The 14,805-nt window shown below is 38.9% G+C and overlaps 1 protein-coding gene across 6 annotated transcripts in view; it reads right to left on the bottom strand.

The window, feature by feature from the left end:
- Window positions 1-103: 103 nt before the first annotated feature.
- The window catches only part of Rxfp1 (relaxin family peptide receptor 1), a 119,575-nt gene continuing 104,873 nt past the window's right edge, over window positions 104-14,805 (bottom strand). For 4 of the 6 annotated variants that reach the window (XM_027392908.2, XM_027392911.2, XM_027392912.2 and 1 more), the window contains 4 exons: window positions 12,649-12,878; window positions 10,128-10,538; window positions 5,849-6,067; window positions 425-2,726 (listed from right to left, as the gene is read on the bottom strand). In XM_027392908.2, coding sequence (XP_027248709.1) covers window positions 2,425-2,726; window positions 5,849-6,067; window positions 10,128-10,538; window positions 12,649-12,878 — 1,162 coding nt within the window. In that variant the 3' untranslated portion in view covers window positions 425-2,424. Of the gene's footprint in view, window positions 2,727-5,848; window positions 6,068-10,127; window positions 10,539-12,648; window positions 12,879-14,805 lie in introns of all 6 variants that reach the window. The other 2 variants (XM_027392909.2, XM_027392910.2) reach the window with 2 other exon arrangements.

Here is a 14,805-nt window from a genome sequence, read left to right as displayed (position 1 = left end):
TGGAAAAGTAACAAGGGTTTGTTGTACTCCCAACCCAGTTTACTTCCTTTATGCCCAGAGGTTTGAACTTAGATGAAGCCATTTTTCCCCTTTTTTTGTTTTCATTTTTGCATCACTAAGAATCCCTCACAAAATTCCAAATCTTAAAGAATTATCCTTGTATTTTCTTCTAAGAGTTTTGAAAGTTATTTTTATATTAACATGCAAAATAATGAGTTTAAATGACATTTTCATGCACATGAACACTGTTTTCATTTCTCATGCGGCCAGCCTTTGTGCCCTAACTCCACACAAATACTATTTCCCAACTCTCTTCCCTGTCCCTTACTCATTATTTCTTCCTTCTCATGGTTCCTTTTGTAGTTTCATTTCACATATACTTACACACACACACACACACACACACTGATATGAGAGAAAACATAGGTATTTGCCTTTTGAGTCTGGCTTATTTAACATATACATAATAGAACTTTATTCAGTCATCAAGAAAAAGAAAATGACATTTTCAGAAAAATGGATGTAATTGGAAATTGCCATGTTAACAAACAGAATGCAAAACAAACGCAAAGCCAGTAGTTTTCCTATATACCCACAATGAACTTGCTTCAATTCAAATGAAGTTTCTTATAGATATATAGGAAGGCTACTGAATTTTTGTAAATATGTAAATTAGTTTTTTCTTTCAATGAACATCTAGGCTCTTTCCCGCCCCCCTTTTTTTGTGTGTGTGTTAACAGTATTAACACAGTACATTGGGTGTACACCCATGAATTGATTAACTAGGTCACATGGTAGTTCTATTTTTAGGAATACTATACAGAAAACTTTGAGATCTAGGAGCTTTCTGATGGAGTATTTAGGGTCTTTTAAATGTCAGTTTGAGCTGTCTACAATAAGTATATATTTCTCCCTTTCATATTTGTGTCCGTTTTGTTTCTTTTTATTCTTTCTCAAGCTAAGACTTTGAACAGCATACTGAATAAGAATTCTGTAAGTGGGCACTTATAGAAAGCACAGCTTAAAAATGACATTGGAGGAACCAGAACTGTTAAACACAGGGGCCTATTTTCTTCAAAGGAAGAAAATGACTGACACTTGGTCACCGGAAGGCTGGAGTGAATGTTGTCTTGACAACTTGGTGATATTTTTACTATTCTATAAAGCTAGTCTTCCTGAATCTACACCCATCCCACATCCCCCAAATCCTGGGCATTGTTTAGGTTCTAATCCTGAGCTTTGTCTCTCAGTGACTAGAACCCATCCTCATGAAAGAGGTCCCATGTACTCTGCATCCTCTACCAATAGAATCTATCCTCATGCTTATAACAACTCCTTCCTCCTTAGACCCTAGCTGGGAGCACTGTTTATCATCAAACCATTGTAAAGGTCACAGGTGCTTTGCTACTTTGTTTGGGAGTTTCTGAGTAGCTATGCCTCAAGCTTTGTTGTGATCACTGTCACATGGAAACCTCTTTCCAAAGTTTTACTGTGCTTAACTGTGTAAGAAAAATAAAAAAGTTCAGACTGTGGAAGTTCTGGCCCAGCATCTGAAAACTTGGTGCTGAGTTTTATTCTTCACCTCAGGCAGATGGTTTTCCTGCCACCCATGACACTTGTGGGTCCCCTGATTAGCACTCTTATCTCATTCCCTACTTTAGAGGAAGTGCCTTCATTCACTTCCCATTTAGTTAAGTCAGCTATAGCTTTGCTTTATATAACCTTTAATATGCTGGCATTTGTCCCTTCTATTCTTAGTTTCTATAGGGCTTTTACCATGTGTATGTGTGTTGTGTGTGTGATGTGCATGTGTGGACACACATGCCATGTCACACAAGTCGAGGTCAAAGGACAATTTCCCAGAGTCTGTTCTCTCCTTCCACCTTTTCATGGGATCCAGATATTGAGCTCAGGCCAGCATGCTTGTATAGTGACCACTTTCATCTTCTGAGCTTCTCACTGGCTCCACACATTTTACCTGATGCTGTTATTTTTGAGCATTATAAAACTTTAGACTTTAATTTTAAAATGTCTATGGGTCTTATGTTTGCTGATATGCACAACAGAGGAATCTAGGAGCTGTAGATAGAATTTGGTTTTGTTGTTAAACACAATATGAAGATTATAAAGACTTTATATTGTGTGTGTGTCCAGCACTTTATCTCCATGCAGTGTGCATAAATGCATGCTAGAAATAGATTTCCTTCATTTCCTATGCAAATATGTACTAATATACATGCACACATTGTCAGTGTAATTATTTCTCTTTGTATGAACACCAGCTACCTTTCCCTGCCTTGTGTCACTGTAAGTGAACTTGTCTTAACCATAAGTTACACCTTTTGTGGTATTTACTTCATATCAGCAAATCCCTCCAGAAGCACTTCACAGTATTCTCTGAGAATCAATGTTTTCCAGAGCCAGTTATGAGTAAGAATTGAGTCTAGATGACTGAGAAACTAGTGACAGATCACAGGGGTCTGTGAAAACCACTGGCTTCATGAACTCAGTGGGAGTCTCCTGCAAGGGCCACATTTCCGCCCAGATGAATGACGGAGCATATGCCTTCTGAGTCCCTTTTCTGTCAATAGACCTTCTTTGTCTGTAGTTGTACCAGAGTTGGTGGATCATTTCCTTGAAAGGTCTGGTGGTCAAAGTATAGATAATTGGGTTCAAAGCACTGTTGATAGGCAGAATAAAAATCACCACCCAAGAGCTGATAGTATCTGGAAGAGACAAAGTGAAAAATCTGAGTGTTAATAGATGTATAAGGCATCTCTTGTGTCACTCATTCTCAGCCACCCTTTCTTTGATGTGACATTAAACATCAAGTCTCTGGTATTCTCAGGCTGTCTTTCTGTAGTGTCAGTGTTTAAGGGAATGCCAGTGCTGTGAGGGTATGGGGCTCTTTCTGAGTGGATTTCCTGAAAACATCGGAGTGCCAACAAAAATCTATTAAAGAAAAAACATGTTGTCTAACATTTGTCATCCTTTGCAAATGTTTTTTTTTTTTCTTTTTTCTTTTTCAAGGCAAGGTTTCTCTGTGTGTAGCTTTGGAGCCTGTCCTGGAAGTCACTCTGTAGACCAGGCTGGACTCCAACTCATAGAGATCCACATGCCTCTGCCTCCCAAGGCTGGGATTAAAGCTGTGTGCCACCACTACCCAGTACAAATGTTTTAATTAATAGGAAGTACATGTAGTATTTCTCAGAATATGTAGATTTATCTTGAATTAAATTCTTTTTTGCAATTTATTTGGTTTTCTTCTGCTTTTCTTTGTGGCACTGCTAGGATTGTACCTGCTAGGCAAGTGCTCAACTGCTCCCAGGCCTTGTTATTTTCTTTTAAAAATAGGCACACATTTTAAGACTAGCACACTATGCATTGTGTGTGTGTGATACATGTAAATATATGTGCACATATGTGCTCATACATGTGGAGGTCAGAGGTCAATGTCAGGTCATTGTTCTCCACATTATGTCCTGTCACAAAATGTCACCTAATGAGCTAAGCCTGGCTGGCCAGTGAGCTCCTGGGATTCCCTTATCCTTTCCTCTTCCTAGCACTGGGTTACAGATGTCCTACTACACACTTTGCTTTCTATGTGGTTGCTGGGGAACCTATTCTCCTGTTTGTGTGGCAAGTACCTTTTAACTGAGCCAGCTCCCCAGTCCACAACATTTTTAGGCTTCTAAACAAATTTATTTCAGTGAAATGTCTTTGAGTAGATAGTGGCACAGGTCTAAAAGCCCAACTAATAGAAGCCAAGACAAGAGGATCTCAAGTACATGGCCATTCTGGCCTATAGAAGAATGAAGCAACTTAGCAAGACTGTACCTCAAAATAAAGAAAAAGTGGGAGAAAAGGTCTAGGGATGTAATTCTATGGTGGAGTACTTGCCTAGTATGAGTCCCTAGGTTCAGTCCCTAGTATCACAAACAAACAACCCCAAAACCTAAAGTAAAGCAAAATAAAACAAAAAACAAAATCCCCAAACATATTTGACTAAATCCATCTTGTTTTAAATATTAATTTTGACTTGTATGTATTTGTGTCTGTCAGTGTAGATGCATATGTGTGTGGGGTCCCAAAGAGGTCAGAAGCGGGAGTTGGGGTTACCTGGGAGTTGGGGTTACAGGTGGCTGTAGGCCTCCCCATGTGGGCACTGGGAACTTAACTCCCATCCCCTGGGAGAACAGCAAAGGCTCTTCCTGCTGAGCTGAGCATCGCTATAGCACTTCTAAACCTGTCTTAAAAATCACCTTTGCATATATAGAACTACCAAATACTCAGGCTTTTGTTATGATGGAACTGATGCTATTGTCCCTCTGATCCTTCATAACCTGTCAGATTCTATTATCACCACCTATGGGATCAAACAAAATAAGTTGCACATATATAAATATAAAAAATGCATATGCAGTCAGCAAGGGATACTTGCATATTTTTGTGATAAGATGTGTGTGACATAAAATGTGCACTTTAACCTTTTTTTTAAAATGTGCAGCTCTGTGGCACTAAGTACAGCTACATTGTTGAGCATCCCTCACTGCTGACAGCCTCAGTGTTCTCATCTTCCCATGACACCTCCCATGCTCCCCTTCCCAGTCCCTATGCTTTGTCTATGAAATTGACTATTCCACGAGTCTTATGTAAGATGAATCATAAAACACATGCACCTTTTGTGTCAGGGTTATTTACTCAACATGACACTTTCAAGACTCATGTATCATGTAGCATGTGCCAGAATTTCCTTCTGAGGGATGATGAGAAGGCTCAGTGGGTAGAGGTTCTTGCTACCAAGCCTGATAACCTGAGTTGGATGCCCACATGGTGAAAGGGGAGAATTGGCTCCAGAAGATTGTCCCCTGACTTCCACATGTGTGTACACACACACACACACACACACACACACACGACATAAATGTAAAAAAAAAAAAAAAAAAAAAAAAAAACTTCCTTTCTTTATAAAGCTGAATAATGACCCATGTGTATTTTTGATACATCTGTGTGTCTGTAGACACTGTGCTGCTTCTTGCTTTGGGCTATTGTGACTAATGCTGCTGTGAACATAGGTGTGCAGTTTATCTGTTTTAGTTTTGGCTTTCAATTCTCATGGATTTTTATTCAGAAGTGGGATGACTGGAACGTATGGCAATTCTATATCTAATATTTTGCACTTGCTGACATACTTTTTCACTATACCCACACTGTGTTCAAGTCCTGCTGTCAATGCACAGTGTCAAATTTCTCCTCCTCACCAACATATTCATATTTTCTCTCTCTCAACATAACAGCCACTGTGATGCATGTGATGTACACTATTTTAAAAGCCTGTGTTGTTTTCTATTATATCATACTCTGGAGCAGTGTTCTCTACCAGATGTATTGTAGGGGAGGAACATTTCTTATGTTCTAAAAAAAATGAATTCATGGTTTGGTAACTACTTCAGCTTGTTTTTCTTCATGGTCATCTTAGGCAGGCAACCAGTTTCAGCACTGCATACCATTTATTTTGACCATTGCTCTTTGCTTTTTGTGGCACTAAACATTTATGGAAAGAACTGAACAGTTTCTCTCAGGAAGTACTTCCTTGATGATGGAGTCAGAGTCTCCATTATTCTGACCAGTAATTCTTGAAACAAGTTAAGTGTTAAGAGTGTTGTCAGCCAGGCATTGGTAGTACACGCCTTTAATCCCAGCACTCGGGAGGCAGAGGCAGGCAGATCTCTCAGCTAGAGTGAGTGCCAAGAGGGAGTTGAAAAACCAAAAAAAAAAAAAAAAAAAAAGTGTTGTCTTTCTTAGAATAACACTGCGCAGATTTATTCTTTCCAGGAAAAGATTGTACCTGGTATTTCCACCTGAAGCAGTGAAAGAAATTTCAGAATAAAAATGGGAATCCAGCATAATGCGTCAGTGAACACAATCAAGAAAAAGCGCTTGGCGAGGATCATCTCCCTCTTGACTTGCTTCTGTATTTCAGCTGCTGTTATGGCACTCTGATGGACACTGTAAAACATGCTGCCATAGGAGAACACGATGATGATAAATGCCACCAGGTTAATACCTGTGTAGACCATGAAGAATATTGATAGTGTATGTTAGCATTCTCTTAGGAAGAACAGATAAAACATGCCTTAGACTTTTAAAGACCACAGAGCCCATAAAGTGGTACTTATTTATTTATTCACACATTCACTTTGTGACAGGGCCTTACTGTAGAGTTCAGACTAGCCTTCAACTGGACTAGGAAGCCTAGGCTGGACACTAACTTACAGTCCTCCTGCCTCAGATTACAAATGCGTGCCAGGCCTCCTTCCAAGGTCTCATTCCCATTGCTGTCACAGACCACTCACAGGTCTGCCTCCATTCCCCAGGGACCCTGCAGATCCTCTGGACCCAGCCTTCCTCCTTCACCCCATCCCTTTGTGTCACCCACCAATACTCAGAGCACTCTCTACCTGGGAACATACTGGCCACTGAGAATCAATCTTCATTCTCCTTTCTGTCCTTCAATTCCAATTCCCTAGTCTCATCCCCAGTTCTGTAGCAGACAACCTGCAAGGGCCTGTCCTCCCCCACTGATTCCACTCTCTGGTAATTCCTTCAAACCTTGCAGCAGACCCAACTTTCCTCCCTCTTGTAGACCTTTTCAGTTCCATCTCCCTTACAGCCCATATCCCTTCCTTTATGTCAGTTCTCAAACCTAAAAAATACATTTAACCTGGTACTCCCAGTGGCCACACCCGACAGGGACTCAAAAGCACTCCCTAGAAGGCAACCCACAGCTACCACACTCTTCCTAAGGTCCAGAGAGGACAACAGAAACCAAGGAATGGAGCACTCACCCATCACAGACAAGACTGAGATCAATACCTAGGTGGAGACTCTAAAAGCCAGAAGGGCATAAATGGATGTTTTACGAACTAAGAGATGACCACAGATGCCATCCCAGATTACTATACCCAGCAAAACTTTCAATCACAACAGATGAAGGAAAACACTCCACAATAAAAGCAAATTTATTTATCTACAAATCTGCCTCTGGAGAAGGCACTAGAAGGAAAACTTCAACTGGAAGAGTAACCACTCCCAAGAAAACATAAGGAATTAATGATCCCAGACCAGCAAATCAAAAGAGGGGGAAAACCCCACACCATAACATCAAAATAACAGGAATGAACAAACACTGCTCATTGGTAGCTTTCAACATCAATGGTCTCAATTCCCTCAATAAAAAGATGCAGAGTAACATATTGGATTAAAAAAACAAAAACAGGATCCATCATTCTGCTGCATCCAAGAAACACACTTGAACATCAAGGATAGATATTGCCTCAAGACAAAGTGTGGAAAAAGGTATTCCAAGCAACTAAACCCATGAAGCAAGCTGGTATAGCCATTTCAATATCCAACAAAACAGACTTCAAACCAAAGCTAATCAAAAGAGCTAGAGAAGGACATTACATTCTCATCAAAGGAAAGATCCTCCAAGAAGACATTGCCATTCTAAACATCTATGCATAAAAACAAGTTCACAAAAGAAACCATATTATAGCTAAAATCAAGTATTGACCCCTATACAGTGCTAATAGGTGACATCAGTACCCCACTCTCACCACCGGATAGGTCATCCAGACAAAAACTAAACAGAGAAATGCTAGAGCTAAATTATGTCATAAATCAAATGGACCTAACCTATATTTACAGAACACTTTACCCAAGCACAAAAGATTAATTCTTCTCAGCAGCTCATGGAACTTTCTCTGAAACTGACCACATTCTTGAAAAAAGCAAGTCTCAAAAGATATAAGAAAATTGAAAAAATTCCCTGAATTCTATCTCACCACCACAGATTAAAGATGGACATCAAGAACACAGAAATAACAGAAAGCTTACAAACTCATGGAAACTGAACATCTCACCCTTGAGTGAAAAATGGGTCAATACAGAAGAAAGAAATTAAAACCTTTCTAGAATTGAATGAAAATAAAAACACAACATATCCAAACCTATGGCACACAATGAAGGCAAATCTAAAAGGCAAGTTCATAGCATTAAGTGTGGGGTCATATGGAAACCTACTACAGTAGAGGATTTTAAATATATATATATATAATATATATATATATATATATATGAAAAATATCTAAATGGAATCACCAAATAATGGGGGAGAGAAAGCCCCAGTTGGACATCTTTCACTGTCAAATGAAACCTCCAGTGCCAACAACAGGTTACATCTAGTTGAGTTGTTGGTCAAAGGAGCTCCACAGAAAGCCCAAACAACCCAGGCTGTTGCTAAGACTATTTCTTGGTTGTTCTCCACAAACTGAAGGTAAGGGCCTATCACCAAAGACTACACTTACATATCTCCTTGAACACAGAGAAATCGTGCTAGTGCCTACCTAGAGCCTTCACCTCCTACTGACGAGTATTCATGGTAGTAGAGGCCACCCTGCTCACTACCAGAGGAGAAAGATAAACATCAATCAAGCTACAAACCTTACAATCTACAATGGTGACCTGACTGCAAGATACTCTGGTGCAATAGTGGCACAAAATTGTGAGAATAACCAGCCATGGAACCCATGCACAACACTGCTCAGGTGGCCAAGGACCTGAGACCAGATAGGCCAGGGACTTAAAGGGAAAAACAAATATTGCTATTCTGTTAAAGAACTGTAACAATAAAATGACTCCTAATGATATTCTAGTGTACTCATAAATCAGTGCCTTGCTCAGCCTTCATCAGAGAAGTTTCTTCTTGCAGTAGATGGGAGCAAATACAGAGACCCACAATTGGACAGCATGCAGAGGAGAGACCTGAGGACGCTCAGTGCTAAATGGGACATCTCCATCAAATTTATTTCCTCGAGGTGCAGGAAACTGTGGAAGTGGAGGTGGAAGGATTGTCATTGCCAGTGGGGATGGCAAACACCCTGTTTTTATGGGATTTCTCTGTGTACGAATATGGGTGTCTCTGCATCTATACGGGTTTCTTGTGCATTTTATGTTTCTTTCTTTCTTTTTGTGGTTTTTGAGACAGGGTCTCTCTGTGTATCCCTGGCTGTCCTGGAACTCCTTCTGTAGAACTACCTGCCTCCTGAGTGCTGGGATTAAAGGTGTGTGTCACCACCACCCGACTCTTGCTTGTTTTCTTTGGATTTTTTTTCTCTTCACTTGTTTATTTTCTTCTATTCAGGTTTAGTTTTATTCAATATTATTATTATTAGTAGTATTTGAAGTCTGTTTTCTATGGAAAGAGCAAGAAAGGGTTTGAGTTTGGGTGGGTAGGGAGGGAGGGAAGCTGGAGGGTACCATAATCAGAATATATTATATAAAATATCTATTTTCAATAAAAATATAAAAGATACCACCACCACCAAAAACCCAATGTGTACCATTACGTCTAACTTTTAATGCAGTCTTTTTTTTCTGATTTCCTCTTCTCAGAATTACTAAGGCACACAGAAGTCATGAATTCTTTTGACCCAGAAATGTTGTTGAAGTAACAAAGGATGATATGTTTAATTGTAAATTAGCATATTAAATAAATTTGATAAATATCCTGGTTCATTAATTAGCATATTAAATAAATTTGATAAATATCATGGATCATTTTTCTCTGATATTAATCATGTTTCCTCATATTCTAAAAACCTTGTGCTGTTCTTTGAGATTTTTTTTTTTTTTGGTTTAGAAGAGTTTCACAGATGTGGTGAAGCCAAAGGTATGTATGCTGTACATAGGAATTTGAAACAATAGTAAATAGACAGGCATGGTCAAGGTGACGTCAAGATGACTTAGCATGGGGCTGCAGAGCACCTGGCAGCCCCTTCTCCCTGGCCTCGCTGCTGGGCTGCCCTAGGCACGCTCCAGCTTGCGTTTGGCTGGTATTTATCTCAATAAAGATATCTTGACCTTATGGATTACGGATCGTCTCTTGTGGTTAAGTAATAGAGGAAAAGAATTCTCCTTGGGTATTCTGATTGCCAGATTGTGTTCACTCCTATAGCCAGCTGCAGGTTAGGAGGACAAAAGTTCATAAACAGTAGAAGGCATAAATGAGTTTCCTATTGTGAACTCCTCTAGTGAGAGTTGGAAGACAGGAAGGTTGTTCTTACCGAGAAAAATCACCACTGAATAAATCTGGGCTCCAGTATTTCCCGAGTCTTCTGAATGGAGAGGAAAGCACACTCCGTTGGCACCATAGTAGTTTTTGAAGAATCCCTTATGGCTGAGTGGAGCAAAGGCCACTACAAACCCAATAACCCAGATGAAAGTCAGAGTTGTGATCGTTCTGCTCTTCCGGGGCCTTAAACACCGGAAAGGATACACAATGCAGATGTATTTTTCCAGCGTCAGAAATGTTAAAAGTAAAACGGATACTTCTGTGGACAGAATGGCCAGAGACCCCATGAACTGACAATGAGCACTCTCCTTCCACGGCTGGGCATATTTGTTGTACTCTCCCCGAAACTTGAGGTCAAAGGCTCCGATGACAAATAAATATACTCCCATTAGGCAGTCAGCACCTACAAGAATCCAAAGTTTACAGGTTCAGAGAAACACAAAGTATGCTTATCTTTACACAAAACATTTCTTTGCTATTAAGAGGAGACACATTTTGCTCTCTTCAGAATTCATAGGTTGGTTATGTAGCTTGGCAACAGAATGCTTGTTTAGCATCAGTGAAGAATCCCTGGCTTCAGCCCCCAGTACCATGCAAATCTCTAACTTGGATGAAAACCCACTAACCTCTTCTTTAACCACTGTCACAGAAGACTCTTAGGGGCTGGAGAGACGGTAAGCAATTAGGAGTGGGTACCGTTCTTGTACATGATGTGAGTTTGACTCCCAGAAATATGCCAATCAATTTACAACTAACTACCTGTAGCTCCAACTCCAGGGGATCAGATGCCTCTGGCCTCCTTGAAAACTCATACATATACACAAACACACACACACACACACACACACACACACACACACACACACACACACACTTAAAATTAAAATAAAAACATTAAAAAGAATAGACTATAGTTAATTATACGATCATCTCTCTGTCTTCCTTACAGTGTCAGTCTATAAGATGAGAGAACCTCTCTATTTTGGTCTCATCTAGCCCCATCACTTGGCAGGATAAAACAAATCAATAAAATGGGTTGTTCAGTACATTCAGTTATGGACTTAGACAGGGAGGACATTATTTGGTTCCACTCTTCCACTGAAGTTCTCCCAGCTCAGCAAGCTAAGAGTATCACCTAAAACCTGGAGACATTAATCCAGAAGTTTTGCTGATAATGACTACGAGTTTTGACGTCTATAAATTTAGGAGATATGCATAATCATGAATAGCTTTTAGCCAAAACAATTTAGGAGGGCTAGTGACCTGAGCTCACCTAGGCAGTATGCTTTTTCTTGACTCTCTTCCATATTTATATTTTTCTGTCTCTTTTTAGGTTCTTATATTTGAAATTAATTAGCACTCAGTATGTACACTTCATAGCATTTTTGCCTTTTAAATGTTTTTTATTAGTGTATATTTATCATATAAAACAATGGTCTTCATTATGTATTTTCTTTTTATTGCAATAATTTAATATTAATATTAATAATAATTATTTGAGAATTTCAATGTATTTTGGTCATTATGACATTTTCATAAATATATATCATGTTCTCTGACATTATTTTCTTTTCAAGTAAAAACTGAGAATTTTTTTTACCATTTCAATAGTCTATCCTAAGTCCTTAAAATCACATCTTGTAGAAATAATAAGGCTGATACTAATTTTTTGAAATGCTTTTTTAAATTGAAAATATTTTTACACAAGAGATTCTATTTATGCTCTCCCCTCCCTTAACTGCTCTAGACCCTAACTCCCTTCCCTTTCTGTGTTTTTAAACAAGCAACCCCCCCCCAAGAAACACCACACAAAAACTCAACGCAACCCAAAATATATGAGCAAAAGAACAGTAAGACAAAAAATAATGCCAAAACAAAACAATATGGGGAAAAGGTCTACAAAATGACCACTGTGTTTGCTTTGTGTTGGCCAACTATTCCTGCATGGAGCTTTCTCTGAAATGTGGTTAATATACCCCGTGAGACACCATTGGAGAAAACTAATTTTTCCTTTCTAAGCATTGACCCTAATTTTTAAACAAAGCCGTTATCCTCTTGCCTTAAGTAGAGAAATTGAACTTGACTGAGAAATTTTTAGCTAACCATACAAAATTGTAAACATTTTGTTAAGTTCTATTTCTCTTATAGCATAGCTTGCAATGAAAAAAAATTATTAGACTAGGGCTTTGAACAGTGTCTGGAGTAGTAAAGTTGGCCATTTAACATAATACTTTACAATCACATTTTTAAAACTTAAAAAAATTAATACTATCTGGAAACATTTCCCTATTTACATTTTTGGAGGCCAGAGGTGTTGAAGTCCCTAGAGCTGAAGTTACAAGCTGTTATGAGCCACTACACATGGGTGCTGGGAGCCCAACCTGGGCCTTCTGCAAGAGCAGTGTACGCTCTTTACCACTGAGCCATCTCTTCAGCCCCACAGAATTTATTTCTTCATAGCGATGATTTTGCCCATTTCAAACCTGGTTCCTCTTTAACCAGGAAATACTCACAGCACAGAGAAATGATGGACAAGGCGTGCAGCTTGTTCTCAGACCTGATGTATGGTCGCATACAAATGACAAAAATGTTTCCAAAGCACGTGACTGCAGACACAACCCACACAAAGACTCTCTGGATGATGCTTGCCAAGAGGTTCTCAAAAGATGAAATCCCATCGGTGTTGGGCTTACAGCTGCGCACATGTGGTGCATATCCACAGTACTGAAACTTCTTAAAATATCTGATGTACATAGAGAAGACAAAATTAGAGCATATGTTTAACATTAAGTTAAACATCGTTGATATTTGTTTTTAACATGTTCTCAGTAGAAAATGTGATCATGTAAGATTCAGTGGAATAGAAAACATTCCTTACCAATCCCTCATGATTCTGAAGTTCAAAATTTAATTCTTATTCACTTGACCTTACAGTAAAAGAATGTGTGGATAAGAACTTAAAACACATGTAATGAATCCATGTTAGACATGTCTTAGCATATGCATAATTGGTTAGCTTGTGAACATCAGAAGAAACTTATCCAAAGGAGCTTTCAGTGGCTGTTTCCAGAATTGAGTCCATATAAACACACGATTAGGAAGCTCTTGTAACCATAGCTTTGCCACAGCTGATCTTACCGCTTGGCTCTTGGGGGGAAATAAGTGCTTTCTCCTTGCTGCTTCCACAGCTTTTTTGTTACAGAAGTTATAATATAATATTATATAGAGTTATTATCAATAACTACTTAGCATATCTATCACTCAATAGATTCTGAAACACAATGAAGAATTAAATGTTGAATGAAGGGCTGGAGAGATGGCTCCATGGTTAAGAGCACTAGCTGGTCTTCTAGAGGTCCTAAGTTCAATTCCCAGAAACCACATGGTGGCGCACAACCATCAGAGATACATGCAGGCAGAACATTGTATTCATAATAAATAAATAAATCTTAAAAAATGTTGAGGGAAGTCATTCATCTATAGATACCCACTTTGATAAAGACATAACCCAGATAAACAAGAATGGTTGTTGTGCATTTTTTTTAGACATCCAGAAATAAATTCTCTGATGAACTCCATGAGATTAGGTTAGCATCACTATAATAGGAGACAATTCTCTTCAATGGAGAAAAAGTATTTGATAGAAAAATTTCTAGTAATAGTAGAGATTAGAATTCAGACTGTGTCAGTCTGCCTCACAGGCAAAGAGTGGTGGCAAAAAAGAAATTATCTCTATAGTGTAAAAAGTTACAGTAGTAAATGATACATGGCAGATGGTCATTTTGTGCCTTGACAAGGGCAAGGTCAGCTGCTGGCATATCCAGCTGGTTGTTTGCATTTCTCCGTGAGCCATGATGGGGTAGCAAAATATAAGGAAGGACATGATGCTTCTTCTTGTTTTAAGTGTCTGGGGTGAACTGTTTTCATTAACATAACCTCAGCAGATACTTGTTTGCTAGTTTGGCTGCTTAGCCCAGACTCATCTTTTAGCAATAGTGTCTTGATTTCTTCTGAGGGAAGCCATTCTCCAGGCACAGGACTCATGCTGGATGTACAGTGGACCACCCCCCCACTAGGCCAGGGCAGGCAAATGTCTTTCAAGGAGCCCTGAGCCTTGTTGATGGCGTGTGAATGGCTTATTTCAGCAGGATTTGGCTAAGATCACTGTTCAATTCTAATTCCCATGATCCCTGCCCAATTCAGGTTCTGCTTTTAGTTATTTCTAGATTTTGTGAGCTACACCAGTTTCTTCCAATAAACTCAGTTTTTCTTGGTCAGATTGTTATTCTGTGAGCTAGCAAAGAAGCCTATAAAAAAAGCCTTGTCTCTGAGAAGTCATGGGAATGAAATATTGTCCTGTGTTAGACTTATAGTGCAAGAAAGATTGCAGTGTGGCTGACTAAATCATTGTACTTCTAAATCATTGAAAATTACCAGTGTGAAGAGCAGTCTAGTACTTGCTATGATCTTCACTCAAAGTATTTATAAAGTTTATAACCAATGCAAAATAAGACACACTGCATAGAATTTACCATTTCATCCATGCACTTGCTCCAGCCATACTCCAATATTAGGGACAATTTTCACTAGGGATGATTTCTCCCACCTTCATTAGTTTGTACCAAGAATTATTTTTAATTTTTAAAATATGTGTTTATGTATTATATATT

Source organism: Cricetulus griseus (genome assembly GCF_003668045.3).
Source record: "Cricetulus griseus strain 17A/GY chromosome 1 unlocalized genomic scaffold, alternate assembly CriGri-PICRH-1.0 chr1_0, whole genome shotgun sequence".
Taxonomy (NCBI): domain Eukaryota; kingdom Metazoa; phylum Chordata; class Mammalia; order Rodentia; family Cricetidae; genus Cricetulus; species Cricetulus griseus.
Note: the sequence above shows the minus strand (reverse complement) of the source record. Positions and strands in the feature narration are given on the sequence as shown.